The sequence below is a fragment of the Chelonoidis abingdonii genome, chromosome 1 (genome assembly GCF_003597395.2).
Source record: "Chelonoidis abingdonii isolate Lonesome George chromosome 1, CheloAbing_2.0, whole genome shotgun sequence".
NCBI classification, from domain to species: Eukaryota; Metazoa; Chordata; order Testudines; family Testudinidae; genus Chelonoidis; species Chelonoidis abingdonii.
In genome coordinates, this window is record NC_133769.1 from 271,767,708 (window position 1) to 271,780,702 (window position 12,995).

General features: G+C 37.4%; 1 protein-coding gene across 2 annotated transcripts in view; it reads right to left on the minus strand.

Annotated features, from left to right (window-relative positions):
• Positions 1–12,995, minus strand: part of UBAC2 (UBA domain containing 2) — a 190,267-nt gene that overhangs the window by 47,703 nt on the left and 129,569 nt on the right. For both annotated transcript variants that reach the window (XM_075061513.1, XM_075061512.1), the window contains 2 exons: positions 8,417–8,540; positions 5,755–5,802 (listed from right to left, as the gene is read on the minus strand). In XM_075061513.1, the coding sequence (XP_074917614.1) occupies positions 5,755–5,802; positions 8,417–8,540 (172 nt within the window). The remainder of the gene's footprint in view (positions 1–5,754; positions 5,803–8,416; positions 8,541–12,995) is intronic.

Below are 12,995 nucleotides of genomic sequence, written 5' to 3' on the forward strand. Positions count from 1 at the left end.
GAGTTCTGTTAGCACGGAATCCTCTCCCCATACAGCGATCAGATCCAGTACCTCCTGTGCAGTCCATGCTGGAGCTCTTTTTCGATTCTTCGGAGACTGCATTGTTACCTGTGCTGATGAGCTCTGCATGGTCACCTTTATATCGAAATAAAGGGCTTCGTTGTGTGGACGGGTGCAGGGTTAATTCGGTTTAACGCTGCTAAATTCGAAATAAACTCGTAGTGTAGACCAGGCCTCAGAGGTATGGATTTCTCACACCCCTGAGAGACATAGTTACATCGAACCTAATCCCAAGCTCTCCCCTTGGTGCTGGTAACATATTCACTAAGCACTCCAGCAGCACAGCTGCAGTGCTGCAAGCATAGACAAGCCCTTAGCAAGGTTTATGCTTTCATCTTCAGTGCAAGGGAAACTGCATTACATCATAGTCAAAACTATTTTGAGAACTAACCATTCCCCATATCTCTTCAAATAATTAGTTTGATCATTTCATTCTCACTACCTCAGAACATAAAAGCACTGATTAAATGTTTTGCTTCTCACCCTTCCCAGTCTCCTCCAAGAAGGAGGGACCAACCACTAAAGTGAAAACCACTAGAAAAAGAAGCCTTGGCGCACTGGTTACTAAATAAACAGAAAAACCAACCCAACACCCACCCATAAATATTTAATCATTTTTATTTGTAGTCTATGCAAAAGAATACTATTAATGCAATGTCAAGGTTGAGAAATCAAGCATTCAGAAGTCAGGAAATGCAGAGTTAAGGTAGAACGTTCTACCTTAATTCTGTCCCCTTGTGCTTATGTCTTAAAATACAGTGTTTATATCATTTTCCCAAAACATATAATATATAGTACAATGCAAATATAAAATTGTATAAGAACGTTCAATTTAGTAAACTATAATAGAGTACACACAGACTTCAGAGTAGGTTTGGTTTTTAAGCCTCAATGATATCTAGAAAGCAAGTCAAATTTCAAGGAAATTCAGTACTTTTAAAGTTAAGAATGTTGAAAACTAAATGCCCCAGAGTCTGAGACAGTACCCAATTTGGTGATGGCCTAGAGAAGACTCAGACTATCCCAGATACTGAGATGAATGTAGTACAGTCTATTTAGAAAGCAAGTTACTATGAAATTGACACACGTTACACTGGGTGAAAGACAGACAGACATTTCAACACTCACACCACAAAAAGGGAAGAGGCTCTAACAGACTCAATTTTCTACTAAAACAACCCCTTGCAACATAGATAGCAGAAACCTCGATATGTGGAACTGTGTGACAATAATGTTATGTATATGTACAGAGGGAACTCCACGTTGCGGTTGGGAAATCTCATCTGTTGGTACCAACCTGAGTTTAGCTCTTGATGCAATTATGGTGTAGCTAATATTGAGTGAGCCTTGACATGCCCCTCATATTTCAATCCTGCAAGAGTATAACAATGAGAAATATAAACTGACAGCCAACCAGAAATGTACTTCTTTAGAGAGAAGCTGATTTTCACTTGTTTAATGCAGCATATAAGTAGACAGGCCATTTTAAGAAGCTGTACTTGTTTACAAAAAGAAAGAAAGAAAGAAAACCTTTGTTTCCAGGCTTAACTAGATTGGACAATGAGATTAGATAAACTAGCTGAGAAGACTGTTCGTTGAAAGTAAATGTAACAAAGACAAAAGTCCATGTTCCAACATTAAAAGTTAGTGTATGGTGTATCGCCCGTATAGCTTGCAGCTGCCTGTTTTGATGATATAAATTGCTACCAGAAATATGTCTATCCATATAAAACAGTTTGAACTTACACAAATCTGGAGGCTCAAAAGGGGCTTTCTTCAATTTTGTGGAAAACACTATTATCCCCACAACATCTAAAGCCTTGTCTACACTGCCACTTTACAGCATTGAAACTTTCTCGCTCAGGGGTGTGAAAAAACATCCCCCTGAATGATGCAAATTTCAGCGTCGTAAAGTGGCAGTGTAGACAATGCACAGCACTGGGAGCTACTCACCTCATGGGGGTGGTTTTTTTAAAGCGTGGGGAGAGCTGTCTCCTAGTGCTGGTCCTGCAACTACACAACCACATTAAAGTGCTGCTGCGGCAGAGCTTTAATGTTGGCAGTGAAGACATACCCTCAGTATTTCTTTTTTAGATGCACCAAACATATCACACCCCTGACAAAGCCAATTACAAGAAACTAAGTTAAAAAGTAGATCCATAAGTTATTGAAAGATTAGCATTATATGTTAATTTTTATGTCAACACTGTATACATGTTTACAATACTTTTTTCCTGTATCGTACTGTTTGCAGAAAAACTTCCATGAAACTTGTTAGTGACATTCTTTACACCGCATTCTGTCCTCTCAATAACTGAAAAAAACAGGCACATACTGGTATACAAGAGATGTGAGCAGGATTCTGTCTTTTAATAGTAATTACAAGCAATGGTACTGAGAAATACCTATTTTGATCCTGTAGAGTAAAAAAGTAGCCTCTAATGTGTATTCTACACTGATACAAATTCAACAATCCAGAAAGATGTACTTGAAGCCAAGCTAGAAACAGGATTTTTTTTCCCTTCGATTCTGATGATAGAACGTATACCCAACTCGCAGATACTACACCAAATCCGTGATTCTGCTATTAAAGATGTTGGGAGCAATCCAACTTCATTCTACAAACTTTCCAAAATTTTCCAATAACTATACATGCCATATCCATAGATATATTTGTAGATATGTGTATTTTTGTCACTACTGGGTCCCCTCAAACTATTCAGTAGCCACTGAGAAGGGACACAGGAGGAGGAACAACTCGAAGTTGTATTACTTCCAGTCTGTCTGTTTTTGCACAGAAACCTAAGAGTTTTGCAGGGAATGGTGGTGCAGAGAGGAATATCCTCCCTACTCAAGCTCAAGTATGAAGAGCTCCAATCAAATAATATCCAGACAGGACAAGGAGAGGAAGAAACAGAGTTGCATAGGTAGCATAGGTAGCGCTACTCTCACATGGAAAGAGGGAAACTTGTGTGTGAAGCACACCTGTGCTTGTAGATCTTTTGGGGCTGACCTGGCCCAGAGTGAGAAATTTCCCTTAGAAGGGACCCAGCTCATGAGTTTTGCTTGGTAACTTACACATGTATATCATCAGTCATCAATTAGTTGAATGGACTCATTTGGTTTTGTAACTGATCTTTAACTTGTAAAAGAGAACTTAATTGGCCTAAACAAAATATATGAGAACTTGACAACTATTTGGAAATGAAGCAGAACACATGTTGATGCTTGATAAGAGCAGAATTTCAACAAGTGCCAGATTTCAAAATGACACTATGCTCAGGCATTTCGGTGCCTAATTTGTCTTTTTAATTAATACAATGGGCACTTAAGTACAGTAACTGTGTGCAAATGATCAGTTACACATCTAACTGACTGTCATGACTACGGACTCAAACACATGACATTTTGCATGTGCAAGTCTCCATGCACAGTTCTGAAAATCTGGCCCAAACTGACTAATCAATTACACAAAATCAAGAGTAGTACAATTGTCATAAACACACAAATATATAGTTTACCAAATCAAAATACTAAATACCTTGCAGAAATATACACACAGATGTTATAAAATGTTTTTTCAGTGTTAAATGGTGAAATATGAACCACTGTAAATGCAGACTTTACATTTAATGTAATAAAATTTTACTCTCGACTGTTCTTCTGAGCTGCAAAATTACCACTTTTCTCTCTCTCTTTTTTTTTTTTTTTAAGAAAAAAGGAAGCAACTGCCTATATTTAGAGGAGTGATGGTTATGTTATGCAAGAGACATCTGGAATACAGGAGATGTATTTTTTTTCTGAATTACAACACTGATCTTCTGATCAGTCCTTCAGCTGACGACACAGGCAAAGCATGTCTCGCATAAGTATTATGGACTGAAAAATATCAATTTGTACTAATGACTTGTTTCACAGCTATAAACCAGGTGTTGACTTAAAATGATATGAAAAGTTAAATGATATTTTGAAGTGTTTAATCTAACAGTGAAAATTCAGTTCAGTCCTATCAACTTGCTACCAATGAAAATCAGACTTGATCAACTTAAATTTAAAAAAAAACCACATTTTGTTTCTGAAAAAGAATTGAAGCAAAACACACAACTACATTTTATTACAGCTGTCTCAGTTTAGAGAAACTGTACAGTTTTTGAAAATGGATATTCTGCTAAGTATTACATCATGTATTCTAAAAACCCAAAAACCAAACAGGCAGTAAGTTTCCTTCAAGATATGTATGCCCGTGCAACCACATTGCCCTACTGTCCACTACATAACGTGTCAAATTCAGCTTCCTTTTCCTCCCCTTGAACACCTGTGCCAAAGGAAGGGCTATAAAAAGAGCCTCTGGAGTAACAGGAAGACAGCTTTAGTCATAGCTTCTTACTCAGGTGCTCAGGGTGGGGCTGATCTCCAGAGTTCAGAAGCTTTGGTTTGTTACTTACTCTTTTTGCTTATGTTACCTTTTTTTTTAGTTACATTTATAAAAATATTGAACTGCTGAACAGATTTTGCTGCCTGTAGCTGCATTTTGTTTCCGCTCAATCATCCTACCAGCTCACAGTATAATTTAGAATAGGCTTTGGAAATGGTTACAGAATTACTGGGCTGTGGAAATAATACCTGGCTCGTCTTATGTGTTTAGGCCTGTGCTTACCTATCTCCTGAAAGTTCTAGTCGATAGGACCTACCTGTGAGCATAAGTCATTGCCAAATTTCTGATCTACCAACAAAAGGCCTAACTCAAAATGTTCATGCCGAGAACATGAGCATGCTATTCATGTTCAAAATTAGGTGGTCTAAGGCTGAGCTGCTTTAAGAGAGGTGCCAACTTTCACTGAGTCATAAGAGCCATTTCACAGAGCCAGCATTTTAACAGCAGGAAGCTGTGTCATTCCTAAAGAAATTTCGAGGACATACAAAGCTTAAAAGAAGAACCTCAGTGACTCATTTCTGGGAGCACAGAATGATCATAAAAAATATTTTAAGAAGCATCTTGATTGCAACATAAACTGTATCATCATTTAAAAGTGTCCCAATGTTAACAACTAAGGTGAAGAGGACAACAGAGGGGCAGACTGCACACCTCATTGAGCTAAGGTGGGGAAACTTATTTCACACCTTTCTTACTACTGCTATATGGTGACATATTTTACAAGGAAGGCAAAACATGAATTTACATCATTACAATGAAAAGTCTAGAGAACTGAATGTTAAATGAAAGCAGTTTCTTAAAAACAGATAACAATAAAATACTTGGGTGAATAAATATAAACAAATACTTTATTAGAATTAACATTTCTACTGTATTGTGAATATTAATCATGATGTGTTTAAAGCTACACACACTGCACTAAAATGAGAAAATGATGCCAACCTGCAAATTTTAGCCAAGACAATCTGGTTACTCTTTATAAAGAAGACACTTCTATTGTCAATGTGTCTTTAGCATCAGTCTAGCCAGTGTCCTAGGAATTCTGAATTTAATACTAGAATTTTAATTTCCATTATTGTTCCTAATTTGCTGCTGCTCAGAAACTGGATAATTTGCACGAATATGTTTAGTAAAAATAAAAAACCTCCATGCTTTTACAATAGATACAAGGTTATTTTTAGAGCATCAATAGGTTGGAACATAAATGTATCAAAGTGCTCTAAAACATCACACACCATTTTTTAAATGGTAATACTTACCAGTCCACTTACGGCTACAATCCAGATGTAGGAACCAGAGGTTACGAGCTGGAGGACACAAGAGTAATGATTTTAATATGGGTATTAGTATTCACACAGATGTTGTTTTCTGATTTACTATCCCCTAGTATTATGGTAGGACTTGTGTCTATCTCCTCAAAGTAATCAGTCAGAGTCATCCATTTTTGCATGAAATCAGTTCCATAATAGCAGTGGCACACTTCAGAACTAAAAGATACGGAAAAAGCAGGCAGGATCTGACAGTTGTTCTTTTCCCACAATACTATACATTTTATTTTCATTTATCATTATTAAGTTCAACATAATGCTTTGCAGGAAGTCAGTTTATAAGCTACAGAGAAAAACAAGTTTGAAAGACAGATTTAAACAAAGGAAATGACTCAGCAGCTCAGAGGGAGCAGGAAAGGAGTCCCAAATAGAGGAAGACAACATAAATTAAAGGAGCAACTCTTAATTGTGTTGTCATGGAGGTGGTCCAAAGTGGAGGTCAAGATTTAAGAAATTAAGTTACTCCACTCCTCTCCATCCAAGAGAGGGGATCCATTATTTGAATTAAGGTATAGGTATTTAGCACCTGGAAAAGGTCAGCCTCAGTGCAAGGAAAGGGCTGAAAACCAGACTGAAATTGGTAAAGGAGGTTGTTCTGTGAGAGGTAGCCAAAATGAGGCCACTTTCTCCAGAATCTGTCTGTAAAAAGGGTGACTTGAGATGAGATCATAATTCATGAGTGAAGAAAGGGCAAATGAGTGCTCGTCAGTCTTAGCATGGCAATAGCAGTTGTGAATGCAACAGGGAAAGTTCGAGTGAAGTGAGTGTGGTTGGCAGCAGCAGTGATCTATTTGTTAGGAAACAAAGGTAAGAAAGCAAAAGCCAGTGATTAAGATGGAAAAAGACAGAGATGTTTTTTCATATGGTTTTGATGGAGGCAGGAGAGAGAAGCAGATAAGGTTTCAGAGGGATCAAGGCAGAATGCGGTGCTTGAGCAGAATGCAGAAAAACCCTCCAAGTGCTCAAGGACAGACAGGACGGAAGAAGGATTGTTAGAGAACTGGACATGAGTCAGTATTCTGAAACTGGCCTATTCATCCCAAAACACACTTAACCATGTATTATACATTTACTGGTACTTTCCATTGGTAGTTTGAGATATTTTTAAGTATTCTAGAATGTGTATAAATAGGCATCATTTCTTATAAATGTGCAAGTCTCCTGTTACATAAATCACCCATTCAATTTTAGAACTTTTTGTGGCTACTATATTCATCTATTCAACACTTAATATTTTCTCATTAATTTTCCTCTTTATGCTTTTGATATTAAGTTCCACATAAGTTTAATGTCAGATTCTTATTGACAAATTACCAATTTTATTTGTCAAATGGTAATGCTGTGTATGAAAATAAAATATAGCTATCAAAATCTTTAGTCAACCAGATTCTTGCTGCTGTCAAACACTGGCAGAGTCCCGTTGTGAAGTTACATTAAAGTTATATATATTCTTTCCTGCTTCGCATGGCAGGAAACAAGGAAATAAGAAAAATTCAGTTAATGTCACATCAATACAGTGGCTGAGCTATCAGGATTTTTGTTAAAGTAAAAAAGATTAAGCAAAATCAGAGATATTTCATAATTTAGACTTTACACCTTTTTCTGGGGAATGACAGAAATAGAATCTTGCATACTGGCTCATTTCATCCTACTACAGTAGGTCACTGGCAATAAAAAATCCCTATTGCACAAATTTGTCCCCTGTGTTTTAAGTGGTGTTATAAGGCCTGAGGGCCCAGATTATTTGAGGTATTTAGGTGTTGATATGTTCAGTTTTGCAATGACTAACTGATTTAGAAGACTAAATCTCATTGTCTGGCGATGCTGGAAGAAACACAGGAGCCAATGGATGTAGTTTAATTAGGCAGCAAATTTATTTAGGTAAAATATCTGGGAATAGTCAGCAATAAATTGTAGTGTATAAGTCATCATTATTTCTTTAATCGTTTCCATGTGTTTGGGAGGGCTGCTGTCAGACCTCCTTTCCAACCTGGACCCGCCGGCCCTCCCCTTGTATGAGGATTAAGGGAGCAGGAAAAAGAGGGGGATTGGACCACTCTGATTCTATGTTTAGGAGGGTAGGAGTTGCCAACCCAACCCTAGTCAGAGAAGTCTTCTCTGGAACGGCCTGGAGTACAATGCCCTCCCTCTCTGGTCACCTGGAAAAGCAGTGCTGACCTTCCCACTTGGTCCAGCCACCTCCTAATCTCTCCAGGTAAACCTTCCCCTTCCTCCATCTCTGGCACCAATTGCAGAGGGAAGCCCTTCCGAGGGCAACAACCCCTTTTCTTCTAGCCAACTGAACAAAAGACCCACCACATACAGTTGCAGTGAACACATTTTCAAAAGTGATTTAGGCAGTTAGAAGCCTTAGCTCTTAAGAGCCTAAACTATTTTTAAAATGAGATTTAAGCTCCTAAATCAGTTAGGCTTTGCAATGTTGAGCATAGCAACACCTAAACACCTTTAAAATGTGAGCCTAAAGTACAAAGTATGGGTGGAAATATTACAAAATTAGCTGGAGGGCATGCAAAATTATAAACTGCTACACTGCTAATTCAATAAAAGGTGAACAAGGAAGGGTATACTGTACCTGTAAACCCAGTATATAGACCAATGTCTTGTTTGTGATGGGAAACTGGCCTAATATTTGTGTCACTTGCATCCTTGGAATGGAGCAAAAAAATGGTACAAACAGAGCAAATACAGGACCCAAGCTGTGAAAGAAAAAAATAATAATGTAGACAGTAATTAGAAATGATTTCAAAAGTTCTCAATTAACAAATTAATTCCAAATAACTTAATACCTATCCTAATTTCTTAAATACAAAAATGACAATTGTATTATGTAGGTTATTTTCCCCAACATTTAGTTGGGCTTTTTATGCTGTCATTCTTTTTTTTTTCTCCTTATTTGTCAAACTAGCAACAGGGACATTTTATTTGGCAAAATACACACTTCGTCTTAAAGATATTATATATGGTTTGAGGACTGATCCTGCTCATATTGCCATTATTCATGTAGCACCCAAAGTGTAATATGTACTTTACAGACAAACATACAGACATGGTCCTGCCCTAAAAAAAACGAGTCAAAATAGATAAATGATAAGGGATGGAGTGATGGAGACATTAGCAAATAATTGAACAGTGCATCTTTCACAGCATGGGAGAGGCAGAAGCAAAAGAAACCACACACCTTCCCATATATAGGGTGGGGTGAGGGAAAGAGACACAAAATTTTCACTCAGATCACCAACAGGAAGGAAAATAATACCACCTTACTCCAGGACAAAGATGCTTTTTTGCTCCAAACAGGTGAGTGGCAAGTAGAGTTATATGGCACAAGAGAGAGAGGAGAACAGTGCATTCTCCAGGGCTGCCCTGTTATCCGTAACTCAAAGTGCCTACAGAGTCTGTAAACCCTAAAAGGCAAATCTCGGGCAAATACTCCTGACTACCCAGCTTTGCTGCTTCATGTTGCCAAGCGCTCTATGGAGCATGGAAGCTCTTAAAGATAACCTGATCCTTGCTTCCCAAAACTTACTAAACTTTTCAAATATAGAAAGAAAATCTACACAAATTACCCGACTAAAACTTCATTATGCTGAAGTTAAGGTTGAAAACACATATCTGTAACTTAAGGGTAAAAAGAAACTTTAAAAAAATATAGTTAAAAAACCAGTAGCAACTAGAAAGTCAGGATTTTCAGAGTTAAGCTGGATCTTGTAGGAAACAAGCTTTGGAACTGTGGAATTTAGATACACAGGTAACAGTTCTTTAAAGGCCATTCTATTGTCTATACTTTTAATAAATACAACCATGTTAAATAAGTAGACAGGAATACCACAGGCTTGCTGAATTATAATCAAAGCTCCTATTTCTGCAGACCCTCCCAAGGAGAACTCTCACTGAACACAATGGGAGTTCTATAAGCAGAGCAGCAGCAGGGTCAGAACCCAAATAACTTGTTGAGATGCTCACTCCACTTTCATTTCACTGATTAGTTTAATAATGGTGGAAATGTATTTATGAGTTAAACTACTATGAGCAACCAACACAGAAGATTCAATATATATGGTCCAAATACAATTTTTGTGCTCGCTCAAAGAATTGTGGCTATGAATATTTCCTTTGGTTTATGCTCTACTCGCTAAAGACCCCCCCGCCCCTTCATTCTCTCTGGAGGTTTCAGTTCTTTAGCTTGGTTACAGGGGATAAAAGAATAAGGCAATTTTTAACATCTTCTATTTTATGCATATGATAAAAATAAATTATCTAAAATTTTAACTAAAGGACAGATGCTGAGCAAAATAGATTGATCAGTTTTACACATACTCCCTCACATATGAAGAAAATATATCCATATAAACATAATATACAACATCCTAACAGAAATCTGAATTGTTTAAGTTGTAAGAAATCAAAAGCGGGGCTAAAGGTGTAACATGTATAAAGACTCATTCTACATGACTGCTTGCATAACTTCCATTGGATCCAAAGTACCCTGCGGCACATCAGCTATAAGAGAGGAGAGGGATAAAAGAAGAGTCCTTCCCTCTCTCTCTCAAGACCACTCCCTGCCAATAGTGCATCAAAATTTGTTTTGTCTTATCACTGCCAAAGAAAAGAGTAGTTTGGATATCTAATTTAGGAATATAGGCTCAAAAATGGAAGCAACAGTTCCCTTCTCCAACATTTCTTTCTTCAGTACAAAAATATTGTACGGAAATACATTGTGTGCTTCACCCAGACTTGAGAATAAGCGTATCCTGTACCCTTGGAAAATTACTTCTCTGCTTCACCCTAGGAATAACAAAATGCCTTTGTAGAGCAGTAACTGAGGAACAATCCAAATGGACATATCCTGTGAATCAGAATCTATGCATCCTCTTTATTAACATGACTTTTAAGACTTTTAGTGATACTTCATAAATCACTGTCTACTTTAAACTTCTGAAAAGAACTTCTGCAGAAACATAATGTATGCAAAGGTGTGGGCAAGATATTTTCCAGTTCTGGCTAAAAGGTCTAGAAACTTCATTTATTTATTAGCTTTCAATACAACTATGTAAAGTTTTATTTTTAAAATGTACAGATTTTTATTATTCTTTGTTATATTTTAACACTGTTTCTGGAGTCTCAGCCTCAGTTAACTCTGCTACCTTGCACTTCTGCAGTAAAATTTATTCACAGAATCATAGAATATCAGGGTTGGAAGAGACCTCAGGAGGTCATCTAGTCTAACCCCCTGCTCAAAACAGGACCAGCATGAACTAAATCATCCCAGCCAAGGCTTTCTCAAGCCAAGCCTTAAAAACATCTAAGGATGGAGATTTCACCACCTCCCTGGGTAACCCATTCCAGTGCTTCACCACTGTTCTAGTGAAATAGTGTTTCTAATATTCAACCTAGACCTCCCTCACTGAAACTTGAGTCCATTACTCCTTGTTCTTATTCTCTCTTTATATCCATATAATAAACTATATCAAATCATACAATATATAAATATAAACTAGAATATGTCACACAAACATTTTTAAAAATTACAGGACAGTCTTGATTTAAGTTTCAATAATATCTACAAAATAAGGCAATCTGGAAGAAAATCAGTTTACTCATTTTAAAGTTATAAATGAATAAAGTTGACAGTCTGCAAACGTGAGGCTGTTCAACAATTCTAGGATGCTGTAATTTAGAATAATTAGAACAACATAAGAATGGCCATACTGGGTCAGGCAAATGGTCCATCCAGCCTAGTATCCTTTCTTCTGACAGTGGCCAATGCCAGGTGCTTCAAAGGGAATGAACAGAACAGGGCAATTAACCAAGTGATCCATCTCCTTGTCATCTAGGACCAGCGTCTGGCAATCAGAAGCTTAGGGACACCCAGAGCATGGGGTTACATCCCTGATCATCCTAATAGTCGCTGATGGACCTATGAACATATCTATTTCTTTTTTGAACCCATTTATAGTTTGGGCCTTCATAACATCTTCTGGGAACGAGCTCCATAAGGTTGACTGTGTGTTGTATGAAGAAGTACTTCCTTAGGTTTGTTTCAAACTTGATGCCTATTAATTTCATTGGGTGACCCCTGGTTCTTGTGTTTCATGAAGGGGTAAATAACACTTCCTTATTCATTTTCTCCACACCATTCATGATTTTATAGCCCTCTATCATATTCTCCCTTAGCTGTCTCTTTTCCAAGCTGAATAGTCAGACTTTTTAATCTCTCCTCAGATGAAAGTTGTTCCATATCCTTAATCATTTTTGTTACCCTTCTCTTTTCTATCTCTAATATATCTTTTCTGAAATGGGGCAACCAGAACTGCACACAGTATTCAAGGTGTGGGTATACCATGGATTTACGTAATGGTATTATTTTCTGCGTTATCTATTCTTTCCTAATCGTTCCTAACATTGTTAGCTTCTTTGACTATCACTCCACACTGAGCTGACATTTTCAAAGAATTATTCACAACTCGAAGCTTTCTTTCTTGGGTGTTAACACCTAATTTAGACTCTATCATTTTGTAGGTATTGTTGAGATTATGTTTTCCAATATGCATTATTTTTAATTTATCAGCACTGAATTTCATCTGTGACTTTGTTGCCCATTCATTCAGTTTTGTGAGATCCCTTTGTAATTCTTCTGAGTCTGCTTTGGACTTAACTATTTTGAATTATTTTGTATCATCTGCAGACTTTGACACCTAACTCATTTACCTCTTTTTCCTGATCATTTATGAATATGTTGAACAGCACTGGTCCCAGTACAGGTCTTTATGGGATACTATTTACCGCTCTCCCTTCTGAAAACTGACCATTTATTCCTACCATTTGTTTCCAGTCTTTTAACCCGTTACTGGTTAATGAGAGGACCTTCCATCTTATCCCATGATTACTTACTTTGCTTAAGAGCTTTTGGTGAGCATCCTTGTCAAAGGACTTCTGAAAGTCTAAGTACACTATGTCCATTAGATCACTGTCAAGGTTCCTCCTCCACTCTGAACTTTAGGGTACAGATGTGGGGACCTGCACGGACACTTCTAAGCTTAATTACTAGCTTAGATCTGGTAACACTGCCACCATCCAGAAATTTCAGTGTCTGGAACACTTACTGTCCCCCCAAAACCTTCCCCTCCCTGGGCAGCCTTGAGAGGCTTTTT